The 19,633-nt window shown below is 37.8% G+C and overlaps 2 protein-coding genes across 5 annotated transcripts; one reads left to right on the forward strand and one right to left on the reverse strand.

The window, feature by feature from the left end:
• Nucleotides 1–141: 141 nt before the first annotated feature.
• On the reverse strand, nucleotides 142–14,074 carry LOC115622579 (ubiquitin carboxyl-terminal hydrolase 32). 3 transcript variants are annotated; one of them, XM_030516564.1, is made up of 14 exons: nucleotides 13,815–14,074; nucleotides 11,761–11,995; nucleotides 11,425–11,701; nucleotides 10,959–11,187; nucleotides 10,000–10,901; nucleotides 8,242–9,391; nucleotides 7,845–8,150; nucleotides 5,990–6,321; nucleotides 3,434–4,071; nucleotides 3,209–3,375; nucleotides 2,042–2,229; nucleotides 1,789–1,974; nucleotides 1,263–1,730; nucleotides 142–1,189 (listed from the first exon to the last, which is right to left on the reverse strand). In XM_030516564.1, the coding sequence occupies exons 1-14, from the start codon at nucleotides 13,870–13,872 to the stop codon at nucleotides 911–913; spliced, it is 5,415 nt and encodes a 1,804-aa protein (XP_030372424.1). In that variant the 5' UTR covers nucleotides 13,873–14,074; the 3' UTR covers nucleotides 142–910. The 3 variants fall into 3 exon arrangements, with proteins under 3 accessions (XP_030372424.1, XP_030372423.1, XP_030372426.1); XM_030516563.1 differs by having other exon boundaries at nucleotides 3,434–4,074; XM_030516566.1 differs by having other exon boundaries at nucleotides 6,047–6,321; nucleotides 13,815–14,073.
• LOC115622587 (ras-related protein Rab-8A) lies at nucleotides 14,051–18,034 on the forward strand. Of its 2 annotated transcripts, none has more exons than XM_030516581.1 (6): nucleotides 14,051–14,173; nucleotides 14,656–15,025; nucleotides 16,070–16,130; nucleotides 16,190–16,394; nucleotides 16,991–17,131; nucleotides 17,211–18,034. In XM_030516581.1, exons 2-6 carry the CDS (start codon nucleotides 14,902–14,904, stop codon nucleotides 17,301–17,303), a joined length of 624 nt encoding a protein of 207 aa, XP_030372441.1. In that variant the 5' UTR covers nucleotides 14,051–14,173; nucleotides 14,656–14,901; the 3' UTR covers nucleotides 17,304–18,034. The 2 variants fall into 2 exon arrangements, with proteins under 2 accessions (XP_030372441.1, XP_030372442.1); XM_030516582.1 differs by having other exon boundaries at nucleotides 14,085–14,173; nucleotides 14,659–15,025.
• Nucleotides 18,035–19,633: the final 1,599 nt, after the last annotated feature.

Raw genomic sequence — 19,633 nt, forward strand, 5'->3', positions numbered from 1 at the left:
ATGGAATCCCAAACCGGTTTTGTGTTGGCAGCCATTGGCTCACATAGCTGCTCTACAAAATGTCAAATTTATACATATTATTTATAGTCGATAAGTAGATTTATTCATAAATTTGTTTTGAATATTTGTGAATGTGTATGTATGTATGTTTAATTATATAAATTAATTATCTTTAATTGTATAATTTGTAAATATCAAATACATAATGAATTTTTAAGCGCAATACTAATTTCAAAGCCAATTTCGATGCGTTGCAAAACACATACTTAAATATATATATATTGTACATACAACATATAATACGAATGAGTAGACGACAAGCAACTCTTGAATACAAGTTCTTGTAGAAATTCGTAACGTCTTGCTATTGCTAATTATGTAATATCAAAGTTTCTACAAATTTATACGAGCACTCGCCGCCTTTCACAAATTTCTCTCCTCGTTTTTTCATTAGCTATTTACATTAATTACCAGCAAATGGAATAAAATACATAACATTCATTATATATCAACAAAATGGAAGCGGCACATAATATGATTTCACAAATGCAAAACAAAAGAGGAAATGCATACAAACACAAAAAAATAAAAAGTATGTGTAATTGTTGCAAATAAAGAACAGTAACAAATCGCATGCATAAATAATATTACATTATTTAAACAAAATCACATTGCGAAGCTGTGTGAGTGCCACCAAATTATTTTCAAATGAATCTGAAAACTTTGACAAACAAAATTCAACTAAGACTTTTAAGCCAACTTAAAGATAAATACATACTTAGAATAGTAAATAACAAATTACAATATGTGGCAACAAAACACAATAAAGGAAAACTTAAACAAAGCATAATAGTATTCAGGCCTTGCCAATGCCACATATTTAGCCATTTAGCTACGGTCTTAGCATCAATTACGATAACGTGCACAGCTTCTTTAGCTCTCCCTCAGTCTCGTCCACATCCAACTGCAAATTGGCCGCATTCGGAAGTACCCGTCCCTCGGTGTTGGGCAAATACGGCTCGTAGTCCAGTCCCTTGCGCTCATAGAACAGCAAATAGGCCGCACTAGGATCTATGACTGGCTGCTGAGATATCTCACGGCAGGAGCTGTCGTTGTAACAATACCAGGAACCAGTTGCGTTTGACGCATAGGAAATATAATGGCCACCGTTTAGCATACCGGAGTGCGACTGTAAACAAATAAATGCGATGCGATAATGATTCTGAATATCAGCAGAGGCTTGAAGGTTGTGGATTGCTTACCACCACGGCATAAAGCTTGTATTTGGGATCGAATTCATCCACATCCGCTTTAAGTTTGTGCTGATGATAATCCTCGAATTCCCCATCGACAATGGGCGTCTTTGTAAGGCTCGTCGAGATGAGACGCTGCCGTTTGGCAGCATTATTTGATTTAGTTTGCCGCAATATTGTGTTCGTCGTGGCTGCCACTGGCTCGGGCTCTTTCGATTGTATCGGAAGTTTGTCGATATCCAACTTGCTTCCCGAATCAGTCTCGTCCACTTCGTTAACTGTATTGTTGGCTGTGAGTGCCGCATGCTGCTCTGCATCAATTTGCATCTCCAGCAGCTCCTTGTGGCGAAGTATTGTCTCTTGGGGAACGGAAGCCAAGTAGGGGGTGGGATCGAAGTCATCGAACGGAAAGTGCACCACTTTCTGTGATTTCACCCACTTGCCGTTTACACAATTAAAGCGTTTTAAGTGCACGATCTGTAGAATATAGTATCAATTTAGTATAATCCAGGACTAAACTGTTTATCTCACTCACCAATATGGGCGGTAGCTTCCATATTTGCAACTTTTTCGTTGCCGGTTTCTTGCCCTTGCAATGGCTGCAGTGATACCACTGCTCCAGTTTTTCTTCGGAGGTAAATGCGCGCAGGCAATGATTTAAGTCCACCGGTTCCACCTGTTCCCGGCGACATATGGCAACGGTCTCGTGATCGACCCAAAGCTAAAACAGAAACAATCAGATATTAAAAAGAAGCTTTGGAAAAATGCACATATTCGAGACGTCTTACGCGTTCCAATGTGCTTTGATATCGCAAATGCAGCGCGGTTGGATCCCAATCGATGGCAATTGTAAAGTCTTCAAAGTATTTTGTTGTGGGCGTATAGGAGAGTGATGTGGTATACTCGGGTGGGCGTTTCACCTCCAGATTCGGTAGCGATGGACACTTTGCATTCATGCTTAGTGTGGCCGTATTGCCTGTTAATAATAATAATAATAATCAGATGTTAATTAATAAAACAATTCCGAAACTTGTCCATCAAAGGATTCTTATTTCCCCATCTAATAGATTTTGTGGTAAAATATACATCATAATGCATAGTTCCAATTAATATTCGAATGCAATTGGATTCGGTTTCGCACATACACACAATTATAGATAAACATAACTTGAATGTCAAGGGCGTATTACAACAAATTTTGCCATATAAAGTCGACCACTCGTTCATTATTATGGCGCACTATTTCGCCTTTAAATGGAACTGAGTTGGATTTGTTGTTTCAATACTATGACCTAGAACTACTAGTCTATTTAATATATTTTCTTCATCTTTTTTCAAATAGTTGGTTTCTTCCTATTCTCTGTAGATTCCTAAAAGAACAATTATGGATGGATAACATAACTTGAATCTTAAAAGGTCAAACAATTTGTATCTCACATACAATAATACGACCTAGAAGTACTTGTCTATTTAATATACTTTCTTCATCTTTTTTTTTTGAAATAGTCGGTCATTCCTATTCTCTGAAGATTACTAAAAGATCAATTAAGCTTTTCTAAAAACTACTCACTGGTTATAACGCTGATGGATAACAACCTTGATTCTTAAAAAGTCAAAAAAATTTTATCTCACATACAATAATACGACCTAGAACTATTAGTCTATTTGATATATTTCCTTCATCTTTTTTCAAATAGTCGGTTCATTCCTATTCTCTGTAGATTACTAAAAGATCAATTAAGTTTTTCTAAAAACTACTCACTGGTTATAGCGCTGATGGATAACAACCTTGATTCTTAAAAAGTCAAAAAATTTTTATCTCACATACAATAATACGACATAGAACTATTAGTCTATTTGATATATTTCCTTCATCTTTTTTTCAAATAGTCGGTTCATTCCTATTCTCTGTAGATTACTAAAAGATCAATTAAGTTTTTCTAAAAACTACTCACTGGTTATAGCGCTGATCGGCGGGAGAGCGCCTTGCATCACAAATTCGTTGTTGCAGCGTATCTCGCAGCCTCGGCAAAATTTTGACCACGGGCAAATGGCACAGGTGAGACCGTCGGCCTTGACGGCGCGTAACGTAAATGGAAAATCGTAGCCAAGGCTGTCGTCGCTGCAAGCGTAGAAAATTAGACATTACCTGGGATGGATTGAGGAAGGTGGTTACTCACCAATCTGCTGCATGGTTGGCCTGCTCGGTCGTAGCGGGCAGTGGACTCAACAGCCGACTGACCTGCAGCCAAACGGCACAGTACAAGTCCTTGTGTGTGCCTCCATCACAGTTGGGTATAAGGAGCGGCACTCCAAACAGACTGGGTCGCGTCTTGTGGTAGGAGAGGAAGTAGCTGTCGTGCCTCGTTATTTTGCGATGCACGGCCACCAGGTATTTGCCCACTTTGTATGGCTGGGAAGAGCGACGAGAGTAGACGCCACTGCTGGTCTGATTGATGCTGGTGCTCTCTGGCTGCGAGGTGGTTATGTGTTGCTCCTCCTCATCCTCCTCGCCTGGGCCGGTGTCCTCGTTGCTGATGCTGTTCCCCCCAGTTTTGGCGTGGGTTATGCGATACGATGCTGAATAATCATCGCTGCCATGTCTTCTCGTTGGCCCTTCAGATGCCGTGGCCAGGTCCACAGGCATGGGCTCCGTTAGGGAGCTCTCCATGGAGTTCTCACCAGAGTGATTTGTGTAGGACGTAGAGCTCGTATTGCTCTCCGTGTGTAGCAATTTTGTGGACGAGACCCATTTCTGTTGTGTGACCGTGCCTTGCATAAAATTGTTCTCTGGACTACAGCTCAGAATCACCGACTCCTGCTTCGGCGATGAAGTTATGTTTTGTACAAAGATCATTAGTTGGAGTTTGCAAAATATAAATAGATTAAGTGTTTGTGTGTGTGTGTATAGGGTGTGTTAAAGCTCAAAATTAAACAACCAACGACGGTTACTAAATATGCAACATTTTAGAAATGTTTTTTTTTTTAAAGGTAAACGCACAAATTCTACAATGAATTGGAAAAAGTTTCTTAATTGGTGCAAGAGTCAAAAATGTTTGTTTTTACGGAGAAAGTGTATTAGAATAGAGAACTATTAAATATTATTATTGTTATTATTATTACTTATTAAAGTGAGTAATACACTCAGTGGTATGTGGCAACAGCAGTGGAGTGTGACAATAATCGTATTTAGTTTCGAATTTGAAATGTGCACAGCAGAATGATTCAAGCGCGAGAAAATGGAGCTATCGATACTGCGGATCAAAGCGTACAATATTGTGGAAATGGTAGCATAGCTGCATGATAAGTTTTTTCTCAATTGTTGCTTTATTTAAGAAAGATAATAAAAGAAGATAACAAAAGAACAATTATTAAATCAGTTCGTGTGCCTTGATTAGTGGCATCTCTCAAAGAACCAGATTATATACAAGTATGAATCTTAAAAATAATAAGAATTCAAAACGGTTTGGCACAAATCAAAACGATTTGTTTGTGAGCTATAAATTATATAAATTGTGCCTTGGTTTTATTTTTCATTTATGTTACTCAACATACGCCAATGCTAAATTTTGCCTTTTTTGCTAACAGATTTCGTATTTCTAGAATTGTCATCTTTGTTATTTGAAGTTTGAATATATTTTTTAAACTTAGTGCTACCAAAAAACATGAATTTGTAAGATCACATTTAATAAAATTAATCGTATTACTGTTCAATAAACAAACAATTTAGAAAAACTTTTTTATGTCTTTTACTAATCCTATGTGAAGCATTAAAAAATGTTTAAGCTTAAAATGCAATTCCACTTTATGAAATGCGATCCGAATTGGATCGAAGTGTGTGGAAAAAATTGGTAAATGTTTGAATTACCAAAAAAACAATTGAGTTGCAAAATTATGGAACCCTAAATCCGAAGCATAGTTTTTAAAACCGAATAAGTCAACATTTCTACGATTTACACCTTCGATTCCGCATGAAAAATGCTTGAATGCAATCCTCAAAAAAAAAAAAACGAACTACAAAAGATTGAATCATGAATCACCCTGATATGCTGAATAGAAAATTTGTTGTTGTCAAACTACCACAATAGTTGTCAAATCAATTTACATAACTTTACAAAGAAATTATAATATTTGCATACTAAGTAACCAAATGCTAATTATACCAAACAACAATAAGTTCAACAAGTCGATAGTAAAGGGGTGAGAGGTCCAATATTGGAAAACTTGTAAGCTAAATGTACAATAAATACGGTTAAAGGTAATAACGAAAATTAAAGGTGATTAGTACTAGGGCATAGAATTTACAAAATGTTTAATTTTACACATGTATGAATGAACAATAATTGTACAAAAAGGAAAGGGAAGCCCAAACCAAGCAAAATCGGCAACTTTTCATCTAACATAGTTGTATTTAATATTTAGATTTTGTAATCACTCTTTTCTCTCGATTTTCTTCGGAACGCAGAGACAGAACAAAGACAGCCGAAAGATAGATGACGATATTGAGCAGGAGACAAAGAAATAGAGACAGACAGAGAGAGAGCGAGCGGAGGGCGCTTTGACGCGAATATTTAATCTTTATCCTAGACTATGTCGCAAGTTGGCTAGAAATTTCAAGTTTTAAGAGATCGGGTGGTTGTTGTTGCGCCTTCGTTTGTTTGGTAAGAAAATTGTTTAACTTTCGGGCATAAATCTAATATATTAAATACGTGTATGTTACAGTTTAGAAGCCATACCTTGAAGCAAAAAAGGCTGTGGGGCATGCACTCTCTCTTTCCAAAGCACCGGCTTACCTTTCCGGCATCATCGTGCAGCATTTCGTGTGAGCTGTTGTTATTGTTGTTGCTACTATTGCCGCTGCTAAAGCGATGAACCACACCGTCGCCGCCAGCCAACGCCTCAGCATCGCCATCAATCGGACTGTGGTTATCATTGTGGTCCCCACCCGTACTAACGTGTCCATTACAAAGGGCGCGCCCCTCTCGATTGCTGCTGCTGTATGAAGTTTTGTTCGTTTGCGTTTGGAGTGTGCTCAGCGAGGAGAAGGAGTCCTGGGCCGTAATTAAAGCTGTGAAATAATTTACGAAGTGAGCATAATTTTTGATAACCGAATGAGATATCGAAAATGCAATAATTCATAAATTCTAGGTTTCATAAAAAAGAAGTTAAAAGAAAGCAAGTAAAACAGCGTTTTTGAATTGTGTAGCATTTGTTTAACATAAAATTAATTTAAATTTTTCCATGTAACTGCTTCTATTTATTGTATGCGATCTGTCGTGATTTTTCTCGATTACTATTGCAAAGGGTTTTTGAAACTTTCTTTGCTAGAAATTCTGTTTGCTTCTAACAACGCCCAGAGCGTTGAAAATTTCATTATCTTTAAAAATTTCAAATTCCGAACACACGTCGCAGTGTTTTTATCGAGAAGATTGAGAACAGAAGATTGTGTGAAAACCAGTTTACTTTGTTTAGATTGCTTAAACATTTAAGCGGTCATAAAAGTACCACTTCGCAGTTTCACGCATAGACAACTATTTTTTTTAAACACGAATCAATTCCAATTTTCTTAATATACAACATTTGTGTGCATTTATTTATGAGAGTAGAAAAGGTGTAGTGTGCGACTATGAGAGATATTTTTATCAAAGGTCCAGCTTAAAGAATTATTTTTGAATTGAAAATTCAATCTTACATCAAAACCTACACAACACCATAAGACCTGAAGCTTAGACTAGACCTGGGCTGATTCGTAAACTTTTTTTAATGACTGCCGAATTTTCGTAAAATTCGTGAAGAAGGTGTCAATTTATTCACGCAAATGCAAGCCTTTGCGAAAATTCACGACTTTACAATAACTTACGACATCCACAAAGTTTACAAATAATAAAAAATTTATGTGAATGTGTCTAACAAATTCGAAAGAAGTGATTAGCACAGTATTGACAAAATACCTGGTTATGCGAAATACTTTTAAATATCTACATCGTAATTGAGAACATATTGTTAATGAATTACTATTGCTGATACTATGAACATTTCTTAAAAAAACAAAAAAAAAACCGAAAAAAAGCGTATTGGAAACGATACTGGAGTTTGAAACCTTCAATAAAAATATATATATCTGTAGAAATTTGGCGTCTAAATGAGCAAATTGAATAAAAAAAAGGTTTGTTAGAAGACAAAAAAAAAATTAATGGACAAAATGGGTGAATTTCATTCGAATTTGTATTATAATATACATATATGATATAATATATATAATATAATATATATAATATAATATATATAATATAAATAATATAATATATATAATATATGTGTATAACTTATTTTCCGTATATAAAATAAAAGTACACACTTCATCGAATTGTTTACGCTTATAACTTGCATTATCATCTACATTATTACTAATTTTATGGCGTAAAGTGTACATAAACTTGAATTTGAAAAATTAAATCGCACATGAAAATGTTGTTTTTAATAAATTACTCGTAGAAATAGAGTGCTGAAGAAATAAACTAAACCTAATCAATAAGAGATTAATAATAATAAAATAAAGCATTAAAGTATCATTAATCAAGAGTGACTTACCTGAACTGCGCTGTATGTCCTTGAGACCCTGTTCGATGTGCATGCTAATTGTGGAATTAGATCGCGTTCGAGCGTTGCTCTGTTCAGGCAACTGATAAACGTACAGATTCTTGGCACCTTGGGTATGCAACTTCTCTTCATCGGGTAGTATTTGCCGTATCTGCGAGTTCCACAGCTCGCAGACAAGCATGAAGTTGGGCTGGAGGTAGCACAGAGTAGCCAGCTTGTGCTTCAGATCGTTGTATTTGCAGTCCGAATTAAGCCGTAACCCATACTTAATGGGTACGCTGCCGTCGAGTAGAATTACTGCAAAATTTAGATTATGACACATTTTCGTTATGAGTGTAAAATTTGTGATGACCCCGGCTAGAAAGAGTTGGCTGGCATGATCACTTACCTAACACCTCAAAGTACACATAGTTCTCCACTGGCAAGGGCAGGCTGAGCAGACTGAATGGATCGAATCGTACGGACTCGAGGCCACAGCCCTGGCAGCTAACCTTTGACTTAAGCTGCCCATAAAACAGATCGATGATTATTGATTGATTGCGGGCATGATGCTGGGCCCAAGCTTCAGCGGCGACAATTTTATCCGGTCGTCCATTCGAGTCCTTCAACTCACTGTATGGCTTCTCCATTACTCGATTTAGATCTTCGTGCAAGGCATCCAGAAACCACTCGAGCAGTTCTTGCGTATCATGCTGACCACCACCGGCAAACTGAGGCGCATGCTTGTTGACACAGAAGCGCAACTTGAGAGGCGCCACCGATCGCGTAGTTGCCGTCCACACCTCTTTGAGTAGCTCGGCATAGCGCATGGCCAATTGGCCACGTGTCCCCAACTTATTATCCGAATTCAGCTCGAAGTGGTGCATATTGCGGTGGAAATACTGAGCCAGTGGTTGCGTATTGAAGAGCACCTGCAGTGCCGCATTCATGAAGCACGTGTTGCCCAGATTGTGCAGCCCCGTGGCTCCTGGCGCATGCACTGACATAATGGAGCTGCGTGTCAGACGCCGCTCGCCAGCGGCTCCGGTGTAGCTCTGTCCATTGGCCAAAGACAATGAGCCTAGTTCTTCGGGCCATGTTAGATCCTTATTGCGTATCTCCAGCAGAAGTTGATCATTGTCGCGTATCAGCAGCTCACTCAGATTCATTGAATCCTCCTCCAGTAAAGTGGCATTGCTGTCCAATGCGAGTCCCTGCGGGGGCACATGCCACAGCCTGATGTCCTCCGATTTGAGCCGCAGCTGATCGCACAGGAACTCACCCACCTGACGCACCGTCGCCAAACGACTGAACGCGGCCGTGTAGGCCAAATATCGCTTTGGCGGCTGCAACACACTGCTGGCTGCAATAGCCGCATAGCCGCCGCCTGAGGCTATCACTCCATAACTGCCCGTTACGCTGCCCCAGCTATTAAGCTGTGTGCCGCCGATTGCGCCGCCACTTCCTACCGATTGTGTGGGCTGCACTTGATGCAATAATATGCGTAAGTTCAGCGGATATAGCTCCAGTTCTACCTCCGAGTTCGGCGGTTGTATCACCTGTGTGGAGTAAATTAAAGAATGAGGCTTGATGGATCTTCAATTTCTAATGAAACTCAGAATACACTTAACTTCTTCAGATTTATCACAGACTCTTTCCTGTTTCAACTCTACATTCTATTTTTCTGCAGGGCGACATAAACTACAGGCATTCTTGTTACCATAACCGTTCTAAAATTAAGTTTTTACATCAAACGAGTGCATCCCCCCGTGTTGAGTCAAGCCAAAAGATCCTTGGATTAAAGTGGAATTTTAATCTTCGTTTGTCTACGTATTCTGGCAGGATTTTCTTTTAAAGCTTTCATTGGTAGCAGTCCGTTTGTGTTGTCTTTAAACATAAGTTGATAGGGTGTAGACTTCTCTCCACTTCTCATTCGTCTTAGCTATCCTGTTGCCTACAACCTGAAACTATTTACCAGTGATCTTGGGTTTAACTGGTTACACTCTGCACAATAGTTTTTGGCATTTTTGATCGGAAATGTTCAATGATTAGTTATTATCTTTCTTCTCTACTCTCAGTAAAACAGTTTTTTTTAAACCATCTTCTATGAAGTTCGAAAAACTTCTCCTAGCGTTTCAAACTAAAATGATAGGCGTCAAGAACTCACCTGACGGGGCAGTGGTAAATTATCGCCATACCAGCGATTTAGAGCCTTCCACAAAGATTTGGGCACCAACTCGAAGTCGTGACTCTGAACCAGGGGTGTGTCCCGTTTTAAATGCCCGCCCTCACCAGTCAGCGTGCGCACATTCTTATATGGATTGGCCGTAATCAGATTGCTATTGTCGATAGGCCCTGGTCTTATTTGACCACAATGGCGACCAGCGGATATGCCGCTGCTGGCGGAGCCCAGGGAGTAGTTGTCGTGAGCCGCTGTGGTTGTTGTGGAGTCCAGGCTGTGGGTATTGAAGCTCTCATCGCAAACAAGCGCCTCATCAATGGCATTGGTAACCGCCTGGGAGTTGCGCTGACTGGCACTGCGCTTGCAATATTCACAGGTGTGCGACGTATGCTGTGTATACTGCATCCAGTTGAGCCACCAATCACGTGATATCAGATACCAGAATTGGCCGACTCGGTACTGACGTCGTTCCTCGCGTCGCAGCCAGCCGCGCACAATGTCGTTCTCCATGTGCTTGCACTGAGGCCAAAGCCCGAAGACAATGTGGCACAGCTCGAAGATGAGATCGAGAAACGGCTGCATAAGCCGCAAGCCGCCCTGCACGTTCCACAGCATGAAATCCTCGGCTGTAAGCGAGACATTATCGCGGGTGATGCTGCAGTTTACAGCGACACTGCTGTTGCTGCTGCCGCCAGCAACTGCGGCATCCATGCTTTTGCGCTGCGCGAACTCCAGCAGGTCGTTAATGACATGCTGCTTTGTCAGCTCCTTATACTGATGCGCGTCACGATTCTCCTTGGCCACAAACAGTAGTACGTTGATCATTTGCAGAGTCTCCTCATGGCTAAGCATGCCGTCACGATCCACATCGAAGATCTTGAAGCAGACTGCAGAAGAAAAATTCATGAGTGAAAAGATATCCGAAAGGCCACAAAATAACTTACAGCGCGTGCGTTCCACACCCGGTCCGCGACACGCTGCGCTGACACCACAGCACAGCTCCTTGAAGTCAATGTGACCATCGCGATTCTCATCGAAGGCATTAAATAGACCGGCCAATGCGTTCTTTGGTATGGGCGGACTAATGAGTGGACCCAGAAATTGAAAATCAATTTGGCCATTTTGCGAGGTGTTCTTCAAACGCCAAAATTCTTTCTCCAAATCGCCAATGTCCTATAAAATAAGAAGAATTTTTAGCATGTATCTATATAGCATAAATATTTTAGAGCCGCAAAACTATTGTTTATGCACCTGTTCCTATTGAAATTTATATAAACCATTGTTTTATTAATTAATACTCTATAATTTTCTGATCTTCAATTGAATACTTAAAACAGTTTTTACAGTGCCATTTGGTCGCAATTGAGACTATCAAATTTGATAAAAATTATAGATTTTTTAATCACATACCTTCTCTTCCAAATGTGTGACACCCGCCAAGCTTTGATAGAACGTGGGCGTCTCCAGCTCTGACGTTAGACTGACACAATTGTCGGCCAACAGCCATTTGGACAGCATGGTTGCATTGCGATGCTTCGAAATCCAGTCCTGAAACTGATCGAAACTGACGCGTTCGCTTTGAGCAAACAGCGACACGGTCTCGATTTGCGGCAGATTAACATTGCGAACGTAGTCAGAACGGATGATATAGGTGCCCGCATCGTTGCAATACAAATTCCACAAAAACCTACGAGAATCAATAATTGATCACAGTCGTATAATTATAAAAAAATTTAGCTTATTTACTTGGTTTTCTCCTCTGGCGTGCCGCGTGTGATCAGGACCAGTCCACAGAGCAGATCTTTAAAGGATATGCCGCGCTGTGTGCCACCGCAGGCGGCATATAACATATCAGTGACTTTTGGCGGCACACCCTCGCATAGGACATCCTGCTGGAATGCATTTCGGCTGAGATAGAGTCGTCCGACTCCGGCCGATTTTTTAAAGGCATCTTTTAGGCGTCGTAGTTCGGCTTCAGAAACTAAATAAATAAAGAGAGGGATTATAATAATAGAGTCCGTAATAAACCGTTTTAATTGCTTTATTTAGAATATCAAATATCACAAATTAAATCGAAAAGCTAATTCTTTGGATATTACAGAAATATTTGAGTTACTTTAAGTAGGGCTCGAGAGAAGTACAGTTTTTTTGTATTATTATACTTTTAAAATGTTGCCAACGATTATAGTGAACTATTCAAAAGTAGTTAACAATGTTATGCACAAAAAAAACTTTTATAAATATCCTAATTTAAAGATATTTTATAAAAATTATAATTTTATTATTAATAGTTGTTTAGGTAGGGACACTGGTTTTTCTGTCACTGCAACTTTAATAATAGACCGCACTACGTTTTAACAATTGCTATTTATGCGTGATCAAATTTCGACTACAGCTTCAGCTTAGTTTTTAATTATTTTGTAAGAATTCCCGTTAGTATTATACAACGCTTTCCAATAAGTTCAACGATTAAGTTTTTAACCAATTTTAAAGCACAGCCTTTTTTTGAGAGAATATGCAAAATCCAACAATAAAGAAAATCCAGATGCAATTACGCTTTGCAATTTGGACAACAAGCTAATTTAAATGAGAGTAGTTTTTGTTATTTGAGTACAACTGACTCATTTAACGGAAAATCACAAGTGCACATGCACATTTTTACATACAAGCATGCACACATACATACATACATATGTGTGCATAAACGTACATTCATACATGTATTATACACATAATGCATATACATGCATACATACATACATACTTGTATATATGTATGTATGTATATGCATGTGTACATACATATGTATGTACATGCTATCTGCATGTGTTGAAATAAATAATTATAAATCGAATTGTACAATAAAAACCATAACTGACGTCGAAGTAGCGTGTAATCAATTAATTATCAATAAAAGCGAATTTAATGCCAAATATTAAATGGTAGAAGCAACAGATATTTTCGTCATTGATAATCTCAAATCAGGCGTGAAAAGGAAATGCGTAGTAATTAGCAAATTGTAAAGCAGTTGTGCGACGTCACGTGACCGACCAATAATGGATTGTAGAAATCTTTAACCTGTTTTCATTATATTTTCTTCAAACTTCGAATAAAAACGTAAGTTGTATTTGAATTTTGTTTTGAAATGTGTATGGTGTCTAAAAGAACCGGCAAGACACGCGCCTAGGCCCAAATAGGCTTATCATCAGCCACGCTATTTGTTGTTGGTCATAAAAAAAAAAGGTGGCTAGTAGCGAATTTAGCAAAGAAAAGCAAACGTCATACGCTAACAACAACAGCAACAAAGTTGCATTTGCAGGTTATTAACTGTTTGTCGTCTTTGTCTCGACATTCGACGACATGCGCTACGCGCAACCGTCTTCTTCCTTCAGTCCCCTCCCCTAACGCAAGCAAACAAACAACGAAGCGGCAAGTGCGTTTTTCTATTGTGACGTCACTTATGGCGGCGACGCAAATACTCATACAGACACACACATACTGGCGCAGATGTACATGCAAATGCCAATGCATGCATTTGTCAAGATTTTAACTTATAGCCTTCACAAGTGCAGATAAAGCATCAGCAACACAGGCAATTGGGAATAGAAATGAAAGCACAATAGAATCGATAAAGCGTAAGTACATCTGTATTAGTAGTAATGAGTATTATTGTTTTTGTTAAGGGCCCTGTTGCCACAGACTTTAGCTGATGTCTGACGTCGCTTTCTGGCTCGAATGACCCATTTCTGTTTTGACCATTTTGGTTTTAATAAAATCTTAAATTCCAAGGCCAACTTACCACGCTTAACCGCATCCTCGTAACTGATGCAGGCATGTTTGGACTCCTTTGTGCCCATAATTACAAGTATCCCAATTCCTTCTCATAAATTTTTATTCTCGTTCACGTACCACTGTTGACCACTGTTTATGTATGGGGCGAATGCCCCAACAAACCAATAGATATTATGTATATTGTCCGTTTTGTATAGTTATATAACTGGATCATGTATATTTTACGTTTTAAATCAATTTTCGTCACAATTTCATTGCTTTACTGGCTTCCATTTATTCATAATAATAAAGACACCACACATTTTCTAATAAGAACTGGCCTAGTGATGTGCTGCAGGCGAGCAGCTGTTCAACGATAACTTATCGGTAAGTGATTAAAAAATCGCGCTTCCTAACACGTTCTGTAACTGCATTTCGAGTACACCGTTTCGCAACACTGTTCGCATCATATATACGGGCGTAATTTAGAAAGCAAATAATTAAGAGTAATTTAACCAACAACAACACCAATTGCGAATTACAGTGTGTACGCGGCATATAGCAACTTCGAAAAACGCGCGTAAACTTGTTTTTATTGCAGTTTCTATACATTTATAACTACGTCACAACTCTTTACACAGCTCAAAGAGCGCACACACACAAACACAAAAGAAAACCAGAGCTGAAAAACCGTGCGTGCTTGCTTGCGTGTGTTTGTTTGTGTCTGCTGTGGTTACGTCTAGGAATTTTTTAATACCAACAAAAACTACAACAACAAATAACAGCACACTATAGCTAATAGGTGTATAATAATATATCGAAAACCACTGATTACCAACCACCGCCATACAAAAAAAAACTCAACTCAGCAGCAGCAGCTGAGCAGAAGACGACGACGTGTACAAGTACAACAGCACCAGCAACAACAACTTGAGCTGAGCGGAGCGGCCACTGTACATCATCATCACTATCATCAATATTAACGAACCCGAAATTATTTACGCGTTCAGACAAAACAGAGTCCTAACAAAAGCGCAACTGTGATTTTTCTTGTATTGTGCAACAGCCGCAGTAGCAATAGCAGCAACAGCTAAAAAACTAAAAAGGCAAAAAGAATGGCCAAAACGTACGACTACCTGTTTAAATTGCTGCTAATTGGCGATTCAGGTGTTGGCAAAACCTGCATATTGTTTCGATTCTCAGAGGATGCGTTCAATACAACGTTTATATCCACAATAGGTGAGTATGTATGTATAAGTAAATGTAAAAAGTGCCTACACCACCCGCACCAAACACCGAGCAAACATTTTATTGTGCATACATCATCATCACCAACAATGGTGTATCTATAATCAACAACTTTACATACACATCTACATATGTATGTATGTGTGCGTATAAATTTTTTAATTAATTATGACGCCGCCGGGCAGTAATCGCACTCATTCTCAATTCCTATTCGAGCTCCTCAGCGACAACAAAAACAAAAACATGAGTCATTTTTTAACGCTACTCTTTCTCTTGCTCAGTGTGCTGGCATTTGTCATAACTTGTTGTTGTTGTTGCTCATAAGGCGTAGTTTAAAGGGGGATGAGAGTTAATAATTACATTATCAATTCAACAGATGTACTCTGGCAATCTTTATTGGTTTATTTCGAACTATTAACACAACTGTGTTCGAAGCCCCACATATTAATTTTATCAGAAGAACTCTACGTCCATGTCGAAAGCCGTACTTAAGGCCTTTGCATATTGAATATTTCGGACCATTTATGTTTATTTAAAGACAAGGGTGCGCCCAGCATTGATAAGAGCATAAGTATAATTATTTGTCCGTATGTTTGTTTGAGTTGAGAACATTGTCTTGACGCCAACAACACAAATATTCGACTGTCACGAGCATTTGTCCGCTGTTTGTTTTCGTTTTTGGCACGTCTCCCTGTGCTATTTCCAATTTTGGGTATTTGCTTTACAACGACATTGTTTTAATCAATTGCGTATTGTCAATTAAGCGATCGCATTGCTTTGTCCACTCAGCGTGCTCTTCATAAGAACTCGGCTCATTCGTCATTGGTGGCTCTCGGGCTCTTTTTGCTAACATACATATGTATGTATGTATAGTCTGCGGGGCCGCAAAAAACAGGTTGGATGGCCGCAGAAAATTTGTTCATTCTGTGGCTTATTTTTTTTTTTTTTTGTTTTACTGCCAACTACTGCCAAATTATTCAAATATATGTACTTGCTCTCTTCTGTTGGTCATCGGTTGCTTTCTTCTTTTCGCAGGTATCGATTTCAAAATTAGAACAATTGAATTAGATGGCAAGAAAATTAAATTGCAAATATGGTATGTATGGATATTATATGAAATTATGCATTATAATAACAATTTCTTATTCCTTAAAGGGACACTGCCGGCCAGGAGCGTTTCCGCACAATTACCACGGCCTATTACAGAGGTGCCATGGGCATTATGCTGGTCTATGACATAACGCAGGAGAAATCTTTCGAGAACATAAAAAATTGGATAAGAAATATCGAAGAGAATGCTTCGGCGGATGTGGAGAAAATGTTGTTGGGCAACAAATGTGAACTGAACGATAAGAGACAGGTACGAAGAAGGGTGTAATCAATTTTATAGCAGATGACTGATAAGTTGTTTGTATTTTTAGCAATGATGCTATTTTTAATCTTAATTAGAAGTGAGTCAGAAAAAAAAAGAGTTGTCGATTAACAAGAAAACATATACTCAGGCTAATATAAACATCAAAACACTAATTCAAGTTGCATGTATAAAATATTTTGTGGGGATTTGAAGAGCAATAAGAAACCAAAAATAGGATGAACTTGTTCCACCTTCCGGTTTAGTTGGTAAATGCACCCAATTTTAAAGAACGGTTTAACCCACTAGCCACTTTTTAAATTGAAAAGCTCATAGATGTACTATATTTAGAAAGAGTTTAAATTTCAAAATGGAAACATGACTGATTATGTAGTTCAATGTTTGTATATGTATACAATTATTCAATTCCTAACGATTAAGATGCATTTAAAACGGATTGATTGGAAGGTATTCTGGTTTGTAGCTTTAAATGTGATAGATTAGCTTACCTTAAGGAATGGAATGTTAGAAAAACTTAACTGAACACTTTAATTTGCTTACATCTGTGTATATTTATAAAACCTGTATACTATAATTTTTTTTAGGTTTCGAAAGAGCGCGGTGAGCAGTTGGCTATCGAATATGGCATCAAGTTTATGGAGACATCCGCGAAAGCAAGCATTAATGTGGAAGAGGCCTTCCTCACGCTCGCCAGTGATATCAAAGCGAAAACGGAAAAGCGAATGGTAAGCAATTATGGAGTAGACTTGCGCCTACAATTACAAAAACTCACACGCACCCGTATATGTTTTGTGTGTGTTTCAGGAGGCGAACAATCCACCCAAAGGCAGCCATCAGCTAAAACTGACAGAGAGTCGAAAACCAGACAGTTGGCTGTCGAGATGCAGTTTGCTTTGACGTGGCAACGTTCAGTTGGCACTGATGCGGCATGGTGGTAATAATTACGATAATGTATGTGGTAGTAGTTTTCTTAACTCGTGTTAAGTCGAACAACAGAACAACAACAGCATAGTTACAGACAAAAGACACAGACAGACGATAGACAGACAGCAAACACCCTTAACAATAGAAAAAGAAGAAGATATAGAAGGGAAACGATGAACATACGATATACAACAAAAACAAAAATAATACACTTATTAATTTTTACATGCGCTCTCGTTTGCACATTTGCAACATATAGACGGTTTATACAGTTTATGGTTTTAAAATCGCATAAATAATAATGACATGACGAAATAACGTATACAATAACATACAATACACACCAATACATACATACATTAATGTTGAAACGGAACACATATATATATATAGGAATACGATCTAGCGAAGAATTGTGTGAAACGAAAAGTGAAAAGTGGAAAGCCAATCTAGCAACACAGCCCGCCCTCTCTGGTACTCACCTCACCATTAAAATTAAATTAAACAAGTTACTCCTATGTGTAATTAATTTTCTGTAGCAAAAACAATGCAGCCATGGTTGTTGTTCATTTTGTAAATCTTTAATTACAAGTTTAATTATAAATAATTATATATATATAAATGTACTTTTTATATATATGCGCTAATTTAGTACACTGTTTTGCTCATCATTTGTAATAAATACATAAACTATTTAAAACGCACAATTTTACGCTCCACTCCGAATTTTTCATTGCATATTTGCGGGTGCTTTTTTGTTTAAAACACACACACACACGCATGGAAACAATATTTTGTTTTCATCTATTATTTATTGAATTATTTGAACTTTGTATTTGTTTGCCGCACACATATTCAAACATACACACACACCATACATACGAGACTTTGTCATTGAACGGTTAATATCTAATAATGCAATAATTGAATCTAACAACAAATTTACGTAAATAAAAAATACAATCTATTGTGAGAATGGTTTATACATATGTCGAGAAAAAAGAGCCGGTATGCGAGCACATACTACATACATAAGTTGAGACAAATGCGACGCAGTAAAATAAATACATATTGTGAAATTAATAAATAACTAAATGCATTATTTGTAATATTAATAATTATATTATTAAAAGTATACAATTTTTTAAAAATAAATCGTGTACAAGAAACTCTTTGCTGTTCATTAGTACTATATCGCCGTTGACCGTAAAATGTCTGTTTAGAATTAACATATCATCGTCGTAGCTTATTCAACTTTTAAACACTTTTCCAGAAAGTCCAAACTGAGTGTTCGTCCCATTAGTGCTAACATTCATTTGGAAAATATAATTAAATTGGCAATATTGGAAAAAATATAAGAATATACTTTCAAAATATCCTGTAAGGAAAGATTTGAAAAGTATATTAGCAGACAATTGTACTTTCATAAAAACTATCATCTGTCTCTTACTTGTCTCGCAATTGTACCTACATTTTGTTTGAAAGATATAAGAACCATGGTAATCATTACGTCCCATGATATTGGGTAGAAAGCATTTAGTTCCTATCGTTCAAAATATCTCATTGTCGTAAGATAGTTCCTTAGGAGTTGGTAAAAACATCAAAAAAGCGTTCTACAAATTAAAACCACGATTTAGAAATCGTGCCTATATTTCGTTTAAGCTAGAAATAAATCCACTAACGTGACTACAAAACCTTGTTCATTTTAGTGATATACTTCAATCGAAGATCTTGAGGTACTTTTTGGTTCCAAAATAAGCCTTCTCTTGCCATAGATTTCTAGTAGGATATTGCTTTTAAATCTTCCATCTCTAGCGATCCAAAAGACAGTACTTGGTGTAATTTGTCTTCACAAGCTGATTATTATCGATGTAGGCGACTTAACTTTTCTGTTTGGTGGATGGCTCATGAATATTATAAGATTTAATGTTCCCTAAAGGTGAGGGAATGCATCGAACGTGACTATATCCTGATTTTATTATATACCTTGCAAAGTCCCGATCTCATTTATTGAAAGCTTGTGAACTTAACGATCATTTTGTATTGGACTGAAGCAATCATTATGGTTTTTCCTATGCATTGTTTCAAGTAACAAAAAATTATTGGTAAATAGTATATATGCTTGAAAAATACCTACCTATATATATATATATATATATATATATATATATCAAGACCATATTAAGCCATAAACGGTAATAAAGTGCTCGAAGCGCAGCACCGGAACAGTATTGTGTGAGCGACGAGACTTTTGTGTGATTTGGTAGAATTAGGTTGACGTGCTCCCATATCGGTAATAATAT

The sequence above is a fragment of the Scaptodrosophila lebanonensis genome, unplaced genomic scaffold (genome assembly GCF_003285725.1).
Source record: "Scaptodrosophila lebanonensis strain 11010-0011.00,11010-0021.00 unplaced genomic scaffold, SlebRS2 tig00000043-arrow-pilon, whole genome shotgun sequence".
Classification (NCBI taxonomy): domain Eukaryota; kingdom Metazoa; phylum Arthropoda; class Insecta; order Diptera; family Drosophilidae; genus Scaptodrosophila; species Scaptodrosophila lebanonensis.